A 22,757-nucleotide genomic window follows, 5' to 3' on the forward strand; every position below is an offset into this window, starting at 1 on the left:
TTGCCCTGCTAGAATCATGCAATGGCTTTACAATTATATTGTAGTAAGGTGACAATAAGGAAAGCAAAATTATTTTAAATGTCAACATGTTTAAACAGAAGCTGCACTGATTCTTTTCAGAAAGACCTAGCATTATAGCAAAACAACACATATAGATATGTCTGAATACCGAACTTCACAAATTTGAAAGCAAAAGGGCTTATGGATTTCACCAGAAATATTACCTTTCAGGATAAATCTGGCTTAACACCCAAGTCAGCTGCACTGCGGCACTACGGACTTGTTCATAATCATCAGACAACAGCTTACAGGCCTGGACAGACAGAAGGAACAAGAAGGAAATCAAAAACGCGTCACAAATGTACAGAAACACTAGTACAGGGATAGAAGATGACAGTAGACCAGTCTATATGACAGTCTGTGTTATTTAATAACAAACTGGCCCAACATACTCAGCACTAATCACTTACTAGCTGACACTTTTGTATTATGATTATGTGCTTTGCACGGTCTCTTTGGCTCTTCTGCATTGGTGTCATTAATCTCTGAACTGCTTTTCCCCCAGCATTTTCACTGAAGTATGAGACGGTAACATTCTCACCCCAGTCAACGTACACACAGACGAATAAGAGAGCACAATAATCTCCCTTTCCAAGCATAGAAGTAGCAGTACTTAATCCTGGGAAGTTGCTTCCATCTTAACTAGTTGGTAGGTCCTGCAAAGCCATTAAAATGTAAGCTCCCCCCTCTCCCCCCCCCATCCCCATAACCCATCCATTACGAGCTTGCTAGGTAGGCAACTACACATGATGCACAGTACTTGACAGTCACTCCAACCGGCTGTTCGATTATGCAGTCACACAGCTTTTTATTTTCTTTATTACTACATCGGGGGCTCAAATGTAGGATTCCTAGTTGGGGAGACTGTAACCTACTGGCAGTATGTTTTAGGGCAAGGATGTCTTCAGTCTAGTGTGGAAGAAACGCAGAGCATTTGCTTTCCATGTTTCTTTATCCTGACCTTCAATGCAATGCATGCTAAATCGTAGTTCTCCATTTAAAGTCTGTAGTTTCATTTTCGTTCCCCGGTAATTTAACGCACAGATGAGGTGCTCCGTGTTCCAAGCAGGACACGCTACACAAATGTATACACCTTGGAGTCGTCGTTCTTATCTTATATTAAACAAAACTTGTCGCTTTGTATTGTGATTATGTTTCTTTGTTTTATTTATCTGTAGAACACATGCAGTTGCAAACCTAATAAGCTAGTAAGAAAGGACCTGTATTACTGTATTATTGTTATTGCCCCCCCCCCCCTCCAATTTCAGGGCATCCACAGTATTTTTTACGTTGAGGTGAGGGCTGTAGCTTGCTAGGTATAGCTAAGACTGATTTTTACATACAGATACATACATTTATGTTATTACGCTATATGTGTATAGGACTTGGAGATACCTCGTAAAGCATTGATTAGTTGGGTGTAAGGCCCACTGCACTCTCCTTTTCCTATTGGGCCATAAAGGGGAGAATACAGTCTTGAGGTGTAGGCAGGATAACCTTAGAATACATTGAGAGTAACTTCGGTCGAAGTGGTGCCCTATGGCAGGCCACAAAGACCTTCTTTATGTCTCCATAACTTTACGTTTTACAGCTTTGCAAAACATTGAGACGGCAGGATATTACCCAGAGGTACTGACACCTTTACTCTGAATGTTTTTATTTTTTTTTATTAAGCACCTATTGCAAGCTGCAATCAGCATTATACTGAGAGAGGCATATTTCCGCTACAGTTTTCCTTTAAGACAGCTCCCTAAGAACTTAAATGCAGTCTGTGGCCATTCATCTCAAGATAGAGAGACAAGTCAGAGTCTAGGGAATAATTAGCTTAATCCCAGATTGTTGCTGGCCTGGCCCACATCAAGTGGCAATTGCACAATTATTTGTTGTGGTTGAGAAGGCTGGTCTGTTAGGGTACTGTACTGCCAGACGTGAATGTACACACAAATCGGTATTGCCATACACAAACACAGACACAAATCATTAATCTCTTACATACAGCTGCACACAATGTATGCTCTCTTCCCAGCAAGTGTAGTGTGGCTAAATTATCAAAGGAGCCTGCTTCCTTGTGCGGTGTGCACCAGCCAGCGTAATCACTGAAGTTCTGGCACACAACTAAAGAATACACACACACACATAAAGCCTATATATATATATATATATATATATATATATATATATATATATATATATTTTTTTTTTTTAAACATATAAACTTTTAAAAAACAAAAACATTCAAACATTTGTAACTGCAACCAGCAAAAACCATTTAACTATCTTTAATCTGCATCATGTTGTTTGTTCTCTGTTTTACAGGCATTTTGGTCCTTCACGGATTGTATAGACAAAGGAAAACGATCAACATTACAATATTCGGCAAATAAAAAAAAATAAAAAAAAGATTATACATGACCTGGAAGTACAATCACAGTTACAAATTTTGGCAAAGAGAGAATTCTATACCTGACCATACATTGTTTGTTGTAATTTCAGTCCTCGTTCATGAAGTTGTAGCTGGAACAAAGATTTTCATAAAATTATTTTTTTTAAAAATGAAGTTTAATACGGTATTTTATACAAGTAATCGCCCTCCGACATCTCATCATTGCATTTAACATTGTTCCCCTTGTGTTGATTATTCTTAGGTCTACAAATAAAAAGCCTTCAGTAAAATGGAAGGTCTGGGTTACAAAATGCATTTGTAGCTAAAATAGGCATTTGTTAGTTTTCCAAACTTAATTTCCTAACTGCCTAAAGTCATACATTTTCCTAGCTGTAGATATTGCTTTCTGCAGCTAAGATGATCTGTCTGTTTTTTCTTATCCAGCACAAAACATCCTTATTTGTTTTGGTTTGTGTCCAATCAAATCACAGGGAAGCATTGTGGACACAAGGAACATAATATAACAATCTCATTATTAAATAAATAAAATGCCACAAAACACAAAGGGGGACTACTTTCCCTTGAAATTGAAAATACATTTTTAACCCTTTGGATTATACTTTCACCTTTTGGTTAAAGCGAAGCCGTAGGAAATAGAATTGCTTCATGTCATTAAAGTGGCGACAGTGCCTGGAGTTCCGTAGCGCCATTCCATGTTAAACTGTTTTTTAATGATCAAATGCTAAACGAGACTCAGCAGCAGCCCATTTCCTCTGTGCTGCTTGGGCTAATGAGGAAGCAATGAGTGGCTTTAATTGGCTGAGAGTGTCAGCTTATCGCTTGCAGCCTATCACAGACACACATCGCTGGTATTAATCGGTATGGTTAAGGCAGTATGTGATCTCTGCTTTAGCCATACTTTGTGTTTGGGGCAGGGCTGACGATGACCAGGAACCCGTAACCAGCTTTAAACTTATTCAACACCGAAAATATTGACTTCAGTTTGCTTCTGTGTCACGTGACCGAGTTTTGGTCGGTCAGTGCAGAGGAGGCACCTCTTGTGGCTGTCAGGAAGACAGCCACTAGAGGTGGATTTTACCCTGTAATGCAAACAGTGCAGTTTCTATAAACTGCAATGCTTTAAACTGTAGGGTTAAAATTACAAAGACAGTGCACTCAGACCTCTTCATTGAGATTAAGTGGTCTGGGTGACTTTAGTATCCCTTTAAGGTGCTCCTTCTGTAATCAATTTAACTGAGCCTTTATATCCTGATCATAGGAGATATTGTAAACACAGTATACACAAAACAATGAGCAGCACAATACAGATTATTCATATTCCGTTTATTATTAAACAAAATAAGCATGCATATTTACCATGGCTTTAATTGCAGCAGTCCTGACACGAGGGTCCTGATCCCCAAAGTAATCCCCAATAATCTTTTGAACGTCTATGCCTGCAGCATTTTCTGTTTCCTTTGTAGTACTTTTATCTACAGCACCGAGGCATCCAATCAGCTGGAGACATTTGTTCCTGACACCATGGGAAGTGTCAGAAAGGTGCTGTAGATTCAATAGAATAAGTAACCGTTTACTGTGACAGTTTTAAAAAGGGAGATACTACTCAAAATTATTATTTAATTACCATCTGCTTATTTATTAAAACCATTTTAAAAAGGGATGCTACAAAATGAGCTTCTTGCTTCGGTTATAGTGCAAAAACCTCCTCTTTTCCAGGTCTATTTGATTACATTTTAGTTGTTCTAGTTCTAATAAAATATAAAAAAGTCAATTTCATATTGAAATACATCACACGGGAAGCTATGCTTCCACAGACTGTACAAGCTCTTATGCAATGTAGATGCAATTTCTAAGTAACTTGTAACTGTATAACTTTCTGTAGAAGATAGTGACCATCACAGGAACTCCAATAAAACGGAGGCTTGTTGTGTAAAATTGCTTATTATCAGAATTTACTTTGGCCTCAATCTAATAAGCCTTCCAAATCAAATGATTCAATAGTGTTAGGAAAACATTCCAAATTATTTATCAACAAGAATTCCCATATACCGTATATACTCGAGTATAAGCCGACCCAAATATAAGCCGAGGCCCCTAATTTTACCCCAAAAAACTGGGAAAACGTATTGACTCGAGTATAAGACTAGGGTGGGAAATGCAGCAGCAACTGGTAACCTTCTAAATAAAATTAGATCCTAAAAAAAATATATTAATTGAATATTTATTTACAGTGTGTGTATATAATGAATGCAGTGTGTTTGTGTATGAATGCAGTGTGTGTATGAGTGCAGTGTGTGTGCATAAATGCAGTGTATATAATGAATGCAGTGTGTATATGAGTGCAGTGTATAAATGCAGTGTGTATATGAGTGCAGCGTGTGTATAAATGCAGTGTGTGTGTATAAATGCAGTGTGCGTGTATGAGTGCAGTGTATGAGTGCAGTGTGTGTGTGTGTATGAGTGCGTGTATGAGTGCAGTGTGTGTATGAGTGCAGTGTGTGTATGAGTGAAGTGTGTGTGTATGAGTGAAGTGTGTGTGTATGAGTGAAGTGTGTGTGTATGAGTGAAGTGTGTGTGTGTATGAGTGAAGTGTGTGTGTATGAGTGCAGTGTGTGTGTATGAGTGCAGTGTGTGTGTATGAGTGCAGTGTGTGATGGAGAGCATTGGTGGGGGGTGGGCATTTTTTTATTATTATTTAATTAATATTATTTTAATATTATTATTTTTTCTTATATTATTTTTTTTATTATTATTATTATTATATTATTTTTTTTTGTCCCCCCCTCCCCGCTTGTTAGCTGGCCAGGGAGGGGGGCTCTCACTCCCTGGTGGTCCAGTGGATGGGCTGTAGGAGGGGGGCTGGCAGAGAGCTGTTACTTACCTTCACAGCAGCTCCTGTCAGCTCCCTTCTCTCTCCTCCGGTCCGTGCAGTTCCCAGGTCAGCTCCCTCTGCAAGTCTCGCGGCCGCGCGGAGCGTTGCCATGGTAACCCGTGGCAACGCTCTGACCCCGCCGCTCTCGCGAGACTTGCAGAGGGAGCTGACCTGGGAGCTGCACGGACCGGAGGAGAGAGAAGGGAGCTGACAGGAGCTGCTGTGAAGGTAAGTTACAGCTTCCTGCCAGCCCCCGGTCCTTGTCTGTATTATGGCAATGTAAATTGCCATAATACAGACAATTGACTCGAGTATAAGACGAGTTGGGGTTTTTCAGCACAAAAAATGTGCTGAAAAACTCGTCTTATACTCGAGTATATACGGTACTTTAATTGTGACTTCTGTAGATAAATAATTTGGAAAAAAATTCCAACAGTATTGAATCATTTGGAAAGCTTATTAAATTAAGGCCTTTATTAGAGACTCAATTCCAAGTGAATTTTATACACACACCCAACAACTTTAGCTTAATGAAGCTTTTTTGGTGTATAGATTCCCCTGCAGTCTCACTGCTCAATTCCCTGGCATTTAGGAGTTAAATCACATTGTTTATGCAGTCCTGGTCACACCTCCCTGCATGTGACTTACACAGCCTTCCTAAACACTTCCTGTAAAGGGAGATCTAATGTTTAAACTTCCCTTATTGCATCTGGTTAATTTCTTATTTCCTGCACTGTTAATAGCCTTCTAGAATAATAGCCTGCAGGAGCCCCGTGTATGTGATTAAGGTTCAATTTACAGAGTAGGCGATAAAAACCTTTAACTCAAGTTAACATCTGATTGATAAGTGAACCACTTTTTCACGTAGGCTGTGTCAGTCACTGCCAGAGGAGGTGTGGCTAGGATTGCATTAACAGAAACAAACTTAATGCAGTTGTTATGGTGAGCATGGTATGTCCATGCAGGAATTTTCATGTAAACATTGCCTTTTAAGAGAAAAAAAAACTCAGATGGCCATTAACACCTTAAGGACACATGACATGTGTGACATGTCATGATTCCCTTTTATTCCAGAAGCTTGGTCCTTAAGGGGTTAAAGGTGTTTCCAAAGCTTTGCATGGAGACGCTGAACTTTGAGTCAATGCATCTCTATGAGGAGATGCTGATTGGCGCAGCTGAGATCATCGATTCTGATGATCTCAGCCAAGGATCTGGGGCGCGGCCAATGGACACTCGTGGTATTGGAATAAAAGTATGTTTTTACCTTATTTAATAGGGGTAAGGGAGGGGGCAAAATAATGTTTTTAACACATTTGTATTCCTGATTTTATAGTGTTTCTTTAAGCAAAAGTAGTTTTACCTATTGTGTCCCTTTAACCTTGATATTCTGGTATAAATAGACATATATAATAGATTCTCAATATATAAAGCACGTGTACACAGCTGCAACTGCAGCAGTCAAGGCTAGAAATAGTAAACCCAGTATCTACATCAGTTTATAACTGTGGGTACAATATTAACAGCCACAACACATTTCCCAGTGACCATAAAACAGCCTGCACCATAAATCACTTTTAGTGGCATTGATAGTTCCTCCATGCAACATCCAGTTATTATAGAGAGCACCCTTCAAACAGAATCTTAGGTACCTTGTAGGCCACATCTAATAGTCTCACACGAAGAGGAATATTCTCCTGCAGCTTAATTCCGATTTCTAGCAAGGTGTCAAGGAGCTGGGCAAGCACTTGGTGAGACTCTAAAAGATAGCAAGGAAAAAAATATAATAGGTTACAATAAAAAAACTAAAAAAATAAAAATAAAGGAAAATAAATAAATAAAAAAAAATAAAAAAACAACAGCTACACATTAATTTTATCATATAGAAAAATGTACTTTCGTTTTGAAGAATATTGATCACATCATCCACAATAGAATCTGGGCAAAATCCAGAAGTCCTTGATAACAGTCCGAGTAAAGATGCAATCTTCAGCCTGACGGAGGTGTCATTTTCCTACAAGAAGGGAAGGCAGGCATAGAAAGAGTGGTATTACAAATTAACACTTAGAAACATAGAAACATAGAATGTGACGGCAGATAAGAACCATTCGGCCCATCTAGTCTGCCCAGTTTTCTAAATACTTTCATTAGTCCCTGGCCTTATCTTATAGTTAGGATAGCCTTATGCCTATCCCACGCATGCTTAAACTCCTTTACTGTGTTAACCTCTACCACTTCAGCTGGAAGGCTATTCCATGCATCCACTACCCTCTCAGTAAAGTAATACTTCCTGATATTATTTTTAAACCTTTGTCCCTCTAATTTAAGACTATGTCCTCTTGTTGTGGTAGTTTTTCTTCTTTTAAATATAGTCTCCTCCTTTACTGTGTTGATTCCCTTTATGTATTTAAATGTTTCTATCATATCCCCCCTGTCTCGTCTTTCCTTCAAGCTATACATGTTAAGATCCTTTAACCTTTCCTGGTAAGTTTTATCCTGCAATCCATGAACCAGTTTAGTAGCCCTTCTTTGAACTCTCTCTAAGGTATCAATATCCTTCTGAAGATAGGGTCTCCAGTACTGTGTACAGTACTCCAAGTGAGGTCTCACCAGTGTTCTGTACAATGGCATGAGCACTTCCCTCTTTCTACTGCTAATACCTCTCCCTATACAACCAAGCATTCTGCTAGCATTTCCTGCTGCTCTATTACATTGTCTGCCTACCTTTAAGTCATCAGAAATAATCACCCCTAAATCCCTTTCCTCAGATGTTGAGGTTAGGACTCTATCAAATATTCTGTACTCTGCCCTTGGTTTTTTACGTCCAAGATGCATTATCTTGCACTTATCCACATTAAATGTCAGTTGCCACAACTCTGACCATTTTTCTAGTTTACCTGTTACATATCTTAGTATCATCCGCAAAAAGACACACCTTACCATCAAGACCTTCTGCAATATCACTAATAAAAATATTAAAGAGAATGGGTCCAAGTACAGATCCCTGAGGTACCCCACTGGTGACAAGCCCAAGCTTCGAATATACTCCATTGACTACAACCCTCTGTTGCCTGTCACTCAGCCACTGCCTTACCCATTCAACAATATTGGAATCCAAACTCAAAGATTGTAGTTTGTTGATAAGCCTTCTATGTGCAACAGTGTCAAAAGCCTTACTGAAATCGAGGTAAGCAATGTCTACTGCACCACCCTGATCTATAATTTTAGTTACCCAATCAAAAAAATCAATAAGATTAGTTTGGCATGATCTCCCTGAAGTAAACCCATGTTGTCTCTGATCTTGAAATCCATGTGTTTTTAGATGTTCAACAATCCTATCCTTTAACATGGTTTCCATCACTTTCCCCACTACTGAAGTTAGGCTTACTGGCCTATAGTTGCCCGACTCCTCCCTATTACCTTTCTTGTGAATGGGCACAACATTCGCTAACTTCCAATCTTCTGGGACTACTCCTGTTATCAATGATTGGTTAAATAAATCTGTTAATGGTTTTGCTAGTACACCACTAAGCTCTTTTAATAGCTTTGGGTGTATTCCATCAGGTCCCATTGACTTATTTGTCTTTACTTTTGACAGTTGAAATAGAACCTCTTCCTCTGTAAACTCACGTGTAATAAATGACTCATTTATCCTTTTTCTTAACTGAGGTCCCTTTCCTTCATTTTCATCTGTAAATACCGAACAAAAATATTCATTGAGGCAGTCAGCTAGACCTTTATCCTCATCTACATACCTTCCTTCTTTTGTTTTTAATCTAACTAATCCTTGTTTTACTTTTCTCATTTATGTATCTAAAAAAGGTTTTATCCCCCTTTTTTACTGACTGTGCTATTTTCTCTTCTGTGTGTGATTTGGAAGCTCTTATAACTTGCTTAGCCTCTTTCTGCCTAATCTTATAGGTCATTCTGTCTTCCTCACTCTGGGTTTTTTTATAATTACTAAATGCTAACTTTTTGTTTTTTACTATTTTGGCTACATCTGTGGAGTACCACAGTGGTTTCTTGAATTTTTTGCTTTTACTGACAAGCCTAATGCAATTTTCTGTTGCCTTCAGTAGTGCAACTTTTAAATAATCCCATTTCTTTTGGACTCCATTTAAATTGCTCCAGTCTGATAATGACTCCTTTACACATATTCTAATTTTGGAAAAGTCTGTTTTTCTAAAGTCTAAAACTTTTGTTTTTGTGTGGTGTGACTCAGTCACTGTTCTTGTATTAAACCACACTGACTGATGATCACTGGATCCTAAACTTTCACCTACAGTAATATCTGATACCAAATCTCCATTTGTTAACACTAAATCTAGTATGGCCTCTTTACGAGTTGGCTCCTCAACGACTTGTTTTAGAGACAATCCCAGTAGGGAGTTTAGAATATGTGTGCTCCTGGCACAAGTAGCTATTTTTGTTTTCCAATTTACATCAGGAAGATTAAAGTCACCCATGATGATAACTTCCCCCTTCATTGTCATTTTGGCTATTTCTTCAACTAGTAGATTATCTAACTCTTCAATTTGTCCTGGGGGCCTATAAATCACACCTACACGAGTTACTGTGTGATTACCAAATTCTAACGTAACCCAAACTGACTCTATGTTCGCCTCACTAACCTTTATTAGGCTAAATTTTATGCTATTCTTTACATACAGGGCCACCCCTCCCCCTTTCTTGCCTTCCCTGTCTTTTCTATATAAAGAGTACCCTGGTATTGCTATGTCCCAGTCATTTTTCTCATTATACCATGTCTCAGTAACAGCGACTAAATCTACACTATCAGTTGCCATTATTGCCACAAGTTCATGGATCTTATTCCCTAAACTGCGAGCATTTGTAGACATGACTCTATGCTTATCATTTTTTAACACACTTGCTACAGGTACCTTCTGTCCTTGTTTTGGGGGACAATTGGATTGATGTTTTATCACCCTTTTGCCCCCCCCCTCCTAGTTTAAATACATCCTAGCAAAACCTCTGAACTGCTCACTGAGAACATTTGTTCCCTTTTGAGAAAGATGCAAACCATCTTTTTTGTACAGTTTATTTCCATTCCAAACAGAGCTACCATGAGCAATAAAGCCAAATCCTTGCTCCCGACACCATTCACCAAGCCACAAGTTAAAGTCCCTAATACGCATCCGCCTGTCATTCTGAGTGTTATGCACAGGCAGAACTTCAGAGAATGACAATGTGGAAGCAACCTGCCGTATATCATTGGCAAAAACACTAAAAACTTCCTTAACCTCTGAAACCTCATTGCAAGCCAAGTCATTTGTCCCTAAATGGACAAGTACATCCAATTCCCCTTCCTGCTTTGCTTGCTTAACAATATTACAGATACGTCTCCTGTCTCTGTGAGCAGTAGCTCCGGGAAGACACCTCACAAGACCACCATTGTCCATCTCCACACCTCTTATGATGGAATCCCCCACCAACAACTGCTTTCTATTAGGCCTCACCATAGTCTTCAAGCCTCTCTGCACAACACCACTAGCCTCAGTGCCTCTCTGCACAACACCACTAGCCTCAGTGCCTCTCTTCACAACACCACTAGCCTCAGTGCCTCTCTTCACAACACCACTAGCCTCAGTGCCTCTCTGCACAACACCACTAGCCTCAGTGCCTCTCTGCACAACACCACTAGCCTCAGTGCCTCTCTGCACAACACCACTAGCCTCAGTGCCTCTCTGCACAACACCACTAGCCTCAGTGCCTCTCTGCACAACACCACTAGCCTCAGTGCCTCTCTGCACAACACCACTAGCCTCAGTGCCTCTCTCCACGACACCACTACACTCTGAAAGTGCAGAAAATGAATTATGTAGAGCAACAGACTGTGCAATATGCCTTTTATCCACAACTCCAAGTCTACCAGATCCTACAGTAATCCATCTGCCATTCCTAGTATGTCTCTGCGGCAGTGGCTTTGCAGCAGTTCCAGCCTGAGTTTGTTTACCAGATAATTTACAAATCTCAGACTTCAAAAATACAATCTCCTGCCGCAAGATAGAGAACTGTCTACAGATTAGACAACAACCAAACCTCTAAAAAGTGGAACGTGAAACAACTGCAAAGCAACTATTACACTGAACTAAGTCTGCCATTCCAATGAGGTGAATAATTTAAATCAAACAAACCTTAACTTTTTATTTATCCTCCTGAATACCTCGGATTACCTCCAGGTTATCTCCAGAATATCTCCAACCACACACACACTTAGAAGCAACACTCTCCAGAATATCTCCAACCACACACACACTTAGAAGCAACACTCTCCAGAATATCTCCAACCACACACACACTTAGAAGCAACACTTAGATGAAGCAACCAAGCTCTATTAGCCAAGCTAATGACAACTACCCTTATATACTCCTAAAATCACCTCCCACTAGGAATGTTTAACACCTGGGTAGGCCTCTGCTTATTAGCAAACAATAGCTAATTTAAATAGCAATCAATAGCAAGTAGCTACCTAATCCAATCAAATGCCTTATAATTACCAACAGGAAATCAAACCTTGTGCAGTCAGTAACCTTTTCCTACAGATGAATCTTACCTGTAACAGTAAAAAAGAACTCTTAGCACAACTCTTAGACAGTTGAAGCTTCTGTAAAACTCTCCAGAATATCTCCAACCACACACACACTTAGAAGCAACACTTAGATGAAGCAACCAACACTTGTTATACTGTCTACTACATCTGTGGCTTTGTCTGTAGAAACCAATTTATAGATCTAATAAAACAGGGATGTGAAAATAATGGTTATTAACACGGTATAAAAAAAACTGAAGAACTGGTGTGTCAGCGGGTACGAACAAATGAAATGCCTTTTAAGCCATGCTTGAATTAATGGTTCCACCCAGGATTTAAGTGTAGAGTCTTATCGAATGAATAGAACTCCAGAGGAAAATCCTGATGGATCAATTTGTTAATATGTATCTTAAAAGAAAAATTGGTTCGGATGAACCAGCTCAAACTCATTTTTGCACAAGTCCTCTATATACTAGTGAATTAATCAAAGCTTGACATCTATGTTTTGTTTTTTTCATTGGGAGGGAGGGTTGTTTTTCACTATGTGAACAATTTGCCCCCCCTCAAAATAAGAACTGCTGCAGCTGTTTAGAGTCAGACTTTGCTCTTTGCACAAAAAAAATAAATAAGCGAGGGACTGCTATTGGAAATTCATTGAAAAGTTAGCATAAAAAACAAATCAAAACATTTAGCACTTCACTACCTAGGACAATTAATAAAAAACTGTTTCCGTAAGAAAATTGCATGGCAAGAGTTTGAATAAACATTGTAAACTGTAGTAATATGACAGCATATACTTTAGTGAAAATGTATCTTTCTTCCATAAAATTATGAAAAAGAAACAACGGTTTCGGTCAACATATGTAATCATTATAACAAAACTAGTGATCAGTATTAACATGGACACTGTTTTGTTAAATATGATAGGGAGATTAGAACCAAAAACAGCATAATCAATTAACTGACTACTTGATTGCACTGGTGTATAATAGGCCTCTTAATTATGGTCAAGGTGTGCTTATATATTTCAATGCCTTCATCATAGCGGGTATCCTCTCCCAATTTCTCCTTTGTTCTGTTTTTATACTACCCACAATTTAAAGGGAAACTCCAGTGCCAGGAAAACAATCTATTTTCCTGACACTGGAGGGTCCCTCTCCCTCCCACCCCTCAATCCCCAGTTACTGAAGGGGTGAAAACCCCTTCAGTCAGTTACCTGAGGCAGCGGCAATGTCCATCGCCGCTGTCTCCTCCTCCGCGCCGCTCCTCCTCTGTATTGCATCGGCCGGTGGGCGAGACTGATCCCGCCCACCAGCCGAGGAGACCTAATGCGCATGCGCATGACGTCTCCCCATAGGAAAGCATTGAAAAATAATTTCAATGCTTTCCTATGGGGAAATGAGTGATGCTGGAGGTCCTCACACAGCGTGAGGACGTCCAGCGACGCTCTAGCACAGGTTTCCTGTGCTATGAAGGAAGAAGTGACCTCTAGTGGCTGTCTAGTAGACAGCCACTAGAGGTGGAGTTAACCCTGCAAGGTAATTATTGCAGTTTATAGAAAACTGCAATAATTACACTTGCAGGGTTAGGAGTAGTGGGATTTGGCACCCAAACCACTCAAATGAGCAGAAGTAGCCTGGGTGCCTGGAGTGTCTCTTTAAACTTGGTAATGTAATTTATACATGGATGCAATCATTGTTTGCGTTTACTAATTTCTTAAATAAAAATGGAAAATAATTATGAGAAAACCTATATGTATGGTAGGCAATATTTGCATAAAAAACTTAGGCCAGACAATAAATCACAGACACCGTTAATTTATATTTTAATGAGCTAGGCCGTGGTGTTTATTTTAAAGCTTATGGGGCACACAACCATAACGATAAACATATTTACATAAACTTTTAACTTTATTTTAAAACTTTCACAACCACCATATTGCCAGTCAGTCTTAAAAGACCACAAAAAAAAGTTTAGTAGATATATTCCCAATGAATACATGCCTGTATATTTGTATATATGTATTAATTGTGGGTATAGTATAAAACAGCTTGCAAAAGCTGCAGTTCCTATGACTCTAGCCTTTGTAAGCCCTCCCCTTTTCACAGAAAGTGACTTTCATTTACTTCACAGAGAATTGTCCGATCAGAGGCTTCACATAGAGAAGTCTCTGTTCTATTCTATTTCAGGTGTCTCTCCTCCCCCCAATCCCATTTTTACAACGCCTTTGGATTACCTGTAATGTTCACCTGGTAATTCTTTGCTATATTTTTTAGATAAATTTGCATCCTGGTGGATTTTCGTACCTTATAGTAATACTCCAGCAGGATTCTGACAACTCCCTCCACACTGTCTGCTTCCACTGGTTTGCGTGCAAACTGCAAAAGGAACTGCAAGGCATCTGCAGGAGATGTAGCCTTGCATAAATCAACATGGAGAGCAGCTGATTTACTAGGCTTTGTAAGTCTTAGTTTCTTTGCTTGAAGCTCCTCAAGTGGCTGCTGCTATGTATATATTGAAAAAGAAAAAAATGTTAAGTTCACATTTCTCACAAGAAATAAAGAGGCGTTTCAGTCTTGCATTATCAGTTCATTCAAAAATTAGCAATACAAGTCAACACGTTTTACTCACGAACAAGATAAACAGCGTTTTGTTACACTCGTGAGGCATCACATGGCATTGACTTTAGGTTCGGAACTTTTAAAGAAAGAGACACTCCACTGACCAAATACACACAAACAAAAAACACCAACTGTTTTAGTGGAAATAACCCCAATAAAAACCTGCATGCATTTTATTTCACATTTTATTTATTGGAAATATATCTAAAAACAGTTTGCAAATACTGAAGATCTGTTGTCTGAAGTCTTTGCAAGCCCTCCTCTTATAACCCCACCCAGACTTTCTGTGGCTGTCCGATCACAGACTTCCAAAAGCAGCTCAATGAGAAGTCTTTGCAAGGCAGGTGTTCTGAGAAATAGTTGCCCTGAGTTTAGCTCCACTGGACTAAACAACCAAGAAGTAGCGGGACTGGTTCTCTGATTGACAGCAAGGGGGGTGTAATAAGGTTAAAGGGACACTGTAGTCACCAGCACAACGATAGCGTATTGTATTTGTTTTGCTGAGTATAATCAGTCCCTTCAGGCTTTTTGCAATAAACACTGTGTTTTCAGAGCAAATGCAGTGTTTACATTACAGCCTAGGGACACCTCCACTGGCCACTCCTCAGATGGCTGCTACAGGTGTTTCCTGGGGCAGTGCTGCTGCCATTCAGTGTCTCCACCCTCTGCATGGAGACACTGAATTGTCTTCATAGTGATGCATTGATTCGATGTATCTCTATGAGGATAAGCTGATTGGCCAGGGCTGTGTTTGACTTGTGCTGGCTCTGCCCCTGATCTGCTCCTTGACAGTCTCAGCCAATCCTATGGGAAAGCATTGTGATTGGCTCACAGAATAACTTCTGATTATGTCAGCCAAGCAGGCAGCTCAAGGTCAGAGGCAGCAGCTTGAATACTAGTAAGATTTTTACTATATTTAGGAAGGCAAGGGGGGCCAGTCGAGGTGGAGGCTAGATGGTGGTTTTAACATTATAGGGTCAGGAATACATGTTTGTGTTCCTAACCCTTCAGTGTTCCTTTAATTTAAAAAACTGTCAATTTCTATAGAAACCTGCACTTTTTCTAAAATAAAAAATAAAACACTCCCCAAACTACTTATGTCTGTTTAAAGAGAATGCAATTCCATCTATACATTGTGCTAGTAGTTTTGCTGGCAATTATATAGATTGGGGAAATACAATTTTAAAATAGGTTTTACTACCACCTGTCAATCAAATTTTTGGCATAAACTTTATGCCAAATAATTGATTGACAGGGACAGAAAAGGAACCTTCCACAGAGTGCGCTGTGGTTGCTATGGTATCTCCCTATCCAGCGATTACCCAAGCAGGGCAAATTAGTTAGGAACAAGGGCAGATCAGAGGTTGATGTTACAGAAGATTAGCACCAGGGGAGAAGGATCAGGTAAGATTGCCTCATCAGAATACCTTTAACTCTGCAATGAAAACAACTGCAGTTTCTACAAAACAACCACTAGAGGTGGATATAACCCTGCAATGTAAGTATTACATTGCAGCAGTGTTAAAAGGACAGGGCCACAGAACCCACACTACTTCATTGAGGAAAAAGCAGTCTGGGTACATGTGTGGTTCTTTAAGTTCAATTAAGTTTAACTTTTTGAAATACAAAATTTGTCTGCAATTCCAACTTAGTCAAGAGATCTACAGAGACAGTAGGAACTACTTTGTCTCTGTATATTTACCAAGCTTGACTTTTTAGACTTTTGGCAGAGCTACAGAGTCAATCTCAACAGTCATCAGAAGTGACGGCTGCAAGGAATTAGCTCGGACTATGGAGGATCCCATGTTCTCGCAGGATCCTCCACAGATCTCAATGCTGTACTCCGCTCCTGGTGCTATTGAAGAGGAGCAGAAGGAGGAAGATGTCTGCAGCCGCGAGGGACAGGTTCAGGTAAGTAAATCTTACTTTTACCTGCCACCCCCCAGCAACGATTTCACAGTTGGGGGGGGGGGGGTCTTCGCGAATTCGGTGACAGCGCTACTTCAAACTGGGGGTTGTCTTTGCGAATTCGGTGACAGCGCTACTTCAAACTGGGGGTTGTCTTCGCGAATTCGGTGACAGCGCTACTTCAAACTGTTTACGAACTGTACAAGCCTGTGCCGTTTCGCTCTTTAGCTTTTTTACATTTTTAGTAACGGAAGGCACAAGCAGCATCAGGCAGGGGCGCCGCTTATTGGCTTAGAGAGTTCTGCTAATGCTGTGAGCCAGTAAGTAGCTCCCTATTAGTTAAAAAGGTACATACCATTAATAAAATAACAAAAGGGAGACAAAAGAAACCACCTTTATTACAGAAAACACATCAATGTTAATTATTTAAGATAAAAGATTACACGTATTATTATATCTGTGAATTTTTACTTCATTTGGCTCCCCTCCTGCAGAATATTAAGCCTACATACAGTGGGCAAGAACCTCTTTGACATTCCTGCTCCTCGGCAGTGGCTGAGAATAATAATATAAGTAATAATAATAATGAGCATTAGAGGTGAACTGATCAATTTTGAAATATTGCAGAGGCGCAGTTGCTAATTACAACTCTTACCACAATTAGCCTTACATTACTTCCAAATTTCTCTACACATGTATTTAATAGCCTTTAAGGGAAATGGCTTTCCTGGACTGGTGGGGCATGGAGATGACAGATAACAAAGAGAGAAGTCAGACAGAAGAACAGTTACCTATTGGTTTGTCTCACCTGCACCACTTTAGTAAATTCCTCATAGACGCGTTTTTTCAAGTGAGCCGCCATGATGAAAACGAACTGTTACTTCCAGGCCACCGTCCGCAGAGTGCCTCTCGACGGAAGCTGGCGAAGACAGGATTTCGTGTTTCTGACACATAAAGTTGATTGAAGAAAAGAAAAAAAAAAAGGTACTGCATGTACCACTCGATAATAACACAGCCATGTAGCGCAGATCCCTTGCCAAGCTTTTATTTGTTACCATGACAACAGCAATCTGAGACTTTTAGGGTGCTCTATTTACTAAATAGAGATATTTAGTAAAGTGAGAATCGTTGGGGATTTTAAATTTAAAGCCAAAGTAGTTGAACTGCAATATATTATTTTAGATATAGATATAGATATTTTTTGTTTGCCTTAAATTTTACATTTAACTTTGTATTTGTTTGTATTCTCAATTTACTGAATAAAGTTATTCAATAGCCTGTACATCTTTGCAATAATGACGTCCAAATGTAAAAAGTTCAGCTGTTGCGGCTTAGGTTTTTATTAATTGCAATTTTCTGTTTTTTTTTTTAGTTACCGAATACACACAAACATGGTTTGCAAATTAAATGGCAAAACAGAGAGAAAGTATCCCGATCGGCCATTTTTGCATCATAACTGAAATTTTTTTTTTCTTTCTCAAATCTACTTAAAATGTAGCAATTTGGTTTTCATTGCACTTTGACTTCATGCATGTATAAAAGGAAAACCAACCGTGCATGGCGAGGGGGAATCTCTATCTTTGTGTCCTTCCCGCTCCGTTTGGTTTTATTTTATTATAAGCAAGTTGGATTAAATAAAGTTATACTTTGTATCTACTTGATAAAATCCAGATATTTCTCCTCCAGTTTGGACCCAGCACTGCTGTTGTACTTTGTCTTCAGATAGCAGAGAACCCACCTATGGGGACTCCTGGGGTGAGGACATTTGGATGTAATTTTTTTTTTATATATATATATATTACTGGTATCTGAACTAAACCTGTCATTAGTTATTCACTAAACACTGAATTTTGTGTCTAGATGGAAAATTAAAATTGGCAGCACCTTTTGGGTATGTACCTTTTCTTATATACAATTTCTCCAAATCCACAAATATAGCCTGAATTATACAATTCAACTTTAATTCACTAAAATTCAGAGTATTTCTGAATAACTCTGACAGAGCTCTGGTACTTACAGGGTTATTCAATAAAGTGAGAATTCAAGCTGAATGCAAAGTAAATGTAAGGGTAAAATAGCTGAACTGGAAAAATTCTCTAAGTCAGCTATGCTTTCGGCTGTTCTGGATTTAAATTTTAAATCCATTTTGAATTCTCACTTTACTGACTGACCCTGACAGTCTTACCAGAAATGTACCTTTTGCAAGTCAGCATAGTGAATGGGGAGTCACTGATTGTCTGAGAGCTTATTCTGACCGCTCTCAACCAATCAGCGGTGCCTCTACTCGGCAGCACTCCGCGCTTCCTGAATCTCAAAATTCAGAAGCCGGAAGCCACCAGGGGAAGAGTGGAGACTTGCGCTGGAGGCAGCTTAGGGGTTAAACCGTTCGACCTCCTAGCACTATAACAAATTCAGTTACATGAAGTTGTTTTGGTTCCTGGAGTGTTCCTATAACCCTGCAATGTAAACATAGCGTTCCTACAGAATGGTAATGTTTTACATTGCAGGTTTTAAAAGACAGGGGCACTGCACCAATACCACTTCATTGAAGAAGTCCTCTGGGTGCCATCAATACTAGAGTTACTCAGACCACTTGATTTCAATGAAGTGGTCTAGATGCAGTGGTCCCATCATTTTAGCCCTGCATTGTAAAACATTGAAGTTTTTTTTAGAAACTGTAATGTTTGCGTGGCTTAGTTAAATCCACTTCTAGCGGCTGTCTTCCTGTGTTGCATGATTAAATCCACCTCTAGCGGCTGTCTTCCTGCGTTGCATTGTTAAATCCACATCTAGCGGCTGTCTTCCTGCGTTGCATTGTTAAATCCACATCTAGCGGCTGTCTTCCTGCGTTGCATGGTTAAATCCACATCTAGCGGCTGTCTTCCTGCGTTGCATGGTTAAATCCAACTCTAGCGGCTGTCTTCCTGCGTTGCATGGTTAAATCCACATCTAGCGTCTGTCTTCCTGCGTTGCATGGTTAAATCCACATCTAGCGGCTGTCTTCCTGCGTTGCATGGTTAAATCCACATCTAGCGGCTGTCTTCCTGCGTTGCATGGTTAAATCCACCTCTAGTGGCCGTCTTCCTGCTTTGCATGGTTAAATCCACCTCTAGTGGCCGTCTTCCTGCGTTGCATGGTTAAATCCACCTCTAGCGGCCATCTTCCTGCGTTGCATGGTTAAATCCACCTCTAGTGGCCGTCTTGCTACGTTGCATGGTTAAATCCACCTCTAGTGGCCGTCTTGCTACGTTGCATGGTTAAATCCACCTCTAGTGGCCGTCTTCCTGCTTTGCATGGTTAAATCCACCTCTAGTGGCCGTCTTGCTGCGTTAAATGATTAAATCCACCTCTAGCGGCCATCTTTCTGCGTTGCATGGTTAAATCCACCTCTAGCGGCCGTCTTCTTGCGTTGCATGGTTAAATCCACCTCTAGCGGCCGTTTTCCTGCGTTGCATGGTAAAATCCACCTCTAGCGGCCATCTTGCTGCGTTGCATGGTTAAATCCACCTCTAGCGGCCATCTTCCTGCGTTGCATGGTTAAATCCACCTCTAGCGGCCGTCTTCTTGCGTTGCATGGTTAAAACCACCTCTAGCGACCGTCTTCCTGCGTTGCATTGTAAAATCCACCTCTAGCGGCCGTCTTCCTGACAGCAACTAGAGGCTCTTTCTTCCCCCGACCGATTTTACAGGGTTATTCACTAAGGTGAATTTCAAATTTAACGCTTAGGTGAGCTTGAGCTGAATTTTTCCAGTTCAACTATTATGGCCTTAAATGTGAAATTCACGTTGAATTCTGCCTTTAATGAATAACCCTATAAAACTCGGCCCAGGAATAAAATGCTGCTAATAGCATTTGGAGGATTTTTTTCAATCCATTGCTTCTCTATCAGTGGAGGAGTCCCAGTACCACCAGTACTATTATCTGTTATTATTATTGCCATGTATATAGCACCAACATATTCCGTAGTGCTTTTATTTTTTAATGTCAAAGGAAGGGGAGGAAGGTGGTCACAAGGGAACCTATATTCCCAAAATAATGATTGCATTTTTGGGACTACAGTGTTAACAAAACTCTCCTGAGTTAATTACTGAAGAAGTAATTATCAATTTCAGATGTGCTTCACATTCTGCTTAGCCTTATAAGTATCCTTCTGTTTGGCAATGATTATTCTTAAAGTGTCTCCATTTAAGAATATGTATTTTTACACATTGGAGGTTAAAGTTAAGTTGGTCTTTTCAAGACTTATCCAAATGTTCGCATCTGCGTGTAAATGCTTGAGTTAATGTTATCAGGGTTTTTAAAAGTCTGATTACTGAGAATATAAAGTAATTTTTAATGTTTTAGGCTTAAAAAACTTGACCTGCACAGGAGGAACAGTCGCTCTCTTCTATACTGGCTTTCATTTCTATTTGCTCCAGATTGTTGGTGTGTTTGTGTATACCTAAGCTCCACAGCAATAATAATCAATAAGCAATATGTGTGAGACTGAAACTTTGAAATGTGTGCTATAGCCTGCTTTTTTAATGAAATAAAGCAGTTAATGTTTTCCTAGCTAGCTGGTAGTTGCACCAGGGTAATTATTTCATTTATTAACAAACATGTGCGGTTCCTATACTACGCACATGCGCACCCACACCCAGGCTTAGGCCCGTAGGTGCCCTGTGCGAAATATCTTCACATTGCTTATCCCTGGTCACACCACCTTTTTATATACCTCTCACCATTTAAAACCTCCTAGTCTTATTAACCACAAAACAAAGATTAGGGAGCTTAATGAAAATAACACTTTTATTCCGTTATTAAACATGTAGGTGCAATAACTATTAAATAAAACGGCAGTAAACAAACTAAAGTGGTAACAAGAATTGTCAAAGTAAATGCTAACACAAGAAGGTGCAGATATACAGTCCTGGAAAATAGTGTCAGGATATCATGTAATGCAGACCCTCTTTTTCAAGTAAGTGCGCCATTTCAAATCCCTCGAACATTCCACCAACTGCGAACAGGAAGTGGAGAACCAACAAAAAGGAAGTGCATCAACAGCCCATACATCGCAGTTTGCGTTTAGGTGTCCTGTTACTTCCTGGTTTGGTTAGCCCAGTGGAGCTAAACTCAAGAGGCATCAATTGCCTAGATCACCTGCCTTGCAAAGACTTTTCATTAAACTGCATTGGGAAGTCTGTGATTGAAGCAATGATTTCCTATGGGGAAATAAGTGATGCTGGATGTCCTCATGCAGAGTGCGAGGACGTCCAGCGTCAGATAACGGACCAAAGGTCAGTTTCAATCCAGGAAGCGCCGCCAGTAGCTGTCTGGCAGACAGCCACTGGAGGCAGACTTAGTGCTGCCATGTTTTAATGGGAAAGTAAAACAAAACAATAAGCTGAAGTGGTCTGGGTGCCTATAGTGTCTCTTTAAATCTGTTTTGCCCACGTAGTAAAGCCACATAGGCATGAAATCATATATATTACATGATCACTTTGACGTGATATGTTAGTGGGTAAATGTTTCCCTGAATGTAGCTGTGCAAAAAATGTGCCTACAAACATGTACCCATGTGTGTGTATATCTTTCTCTCTAGCCTTAGGAGTGTGCGAGCTGTGCGGCTGCGCAGGGCGCCAGGCGGCCAACACAGAGCTACTTATGACTCCCTTTCTACATGTGCCCAAAGTTTGCAGTTCCACCTCTGCAGAACTGACCAGAATCACTCCAGTCTCAGGTATTCATTTTTTTCCCCCCTTTCAAAGTCCCTTGTGATGAAGAGCAGCATGAGAGTAAGTCCTCCTGAGACCAAACACTCTCTGCCAGGAGTCTTCTCTATGATGCTGTGTGTGGGCCAATAAAGAGGCTTCTTGTTATAGCCCTGCCCCCTCCACACAGCACCTGCCCAAAGAGTCTTGACAAAGCATGCTTACTCACAGGACTCTCACTCCCATGCTGCTTGGCCAGGCTTCCACACACAAGGTACTGGACAGATGGAGGCACACAAGAGAAGAAAAAGCATGGACACGAGGGCACATAAACATAAATGAGGAACAGATAGGACATGGACTCAAGTGGAGATATTAACATTGGGGGACATAAAAAAGGGGGCATGGACACTATGTGGGGGACATGGGGACATAGACAGAAGGTGGTACATGGGAATGGCCACAAGGGGGAACTTGAGGACTTGAGGACGTTTCCTCAATGGGGTACAAGATGAGACTATGGACACTGGGGGGAGGAGGGAGATATGGGGGTACAAAATGGGGAACATTAACAAAAAAGTGGTCATGGGCAGGAGGAGTAAAAGAACACATGGCCATGAAAACAGAGTGGGCATGATCACATAGGAGAACAT

At 40.2% G+C, this 22,757-nt stretch overlaps 1 protein-coding gene across 2 annotated transcripts in view; it reads right to left on the reverse strand.

Moving 5' to 3' along the window:
- INTS4 (integrator complex subunit 4) overlaps window positions 1-17,326 on the reverse strand; it is a 56,711-nt gene extending 39,385 nt beyond the window's left edge. Inside the window, exons 1-7 of one of the 2 annotated variants that reach the window (XM_063431191.1) lie at window positions 17,222-17,326; window positions 14,191-14,385; window positions 7,230-7,347; window positions 6,986-7,092; window positions 3,821-4,006; window positions 2,524-2,574; window positions 225-313 (exon numbers count right to left, since the gene is read on the reverse strand). In XM_063431191.1, coding sequence (XP_063287261.1) covers window positions 225-313; window positions 2,524-2,574; window positions 3,821-4,006; window positions 6,986-7,092; window positions 7,230-7,347; window positions 14,191-14,385; window positions 17,222-17,275 — 800 coding nt within the window. In that variant the 5' untranslated portion in view covers window positions 17,276-17,326. Of the gene's footprint in view, window positions 1-224; window positions 314-2,523; window positions 2,575-3,820; window positions 4,007-6,985; window positions 7,093-7,229; window positions 7,348-14,190; window positions 14,389-17,221 lie in introns of both variants that reach the window. The other variant, XM_063431183.1, reaches the window with a different exon arrangement.
- Window positions 17,327-22,757: the final 5,431 nt, after the last annotated feature.

The sequence above is a fragment of the Pelobates fuscus genome, chromosome 1, assembly GCF_036172605.1.
Source record: "Pelobates fuscus isolate aPelFus1 chromosome 1, aPelFus1.pri, whole genome shotgun sequence".
NCBI lineage: Eukaryota > Metazoa > Chordata > Amphibia > Anura > Pelobatidae > Pelobates > Pelobates fuscus.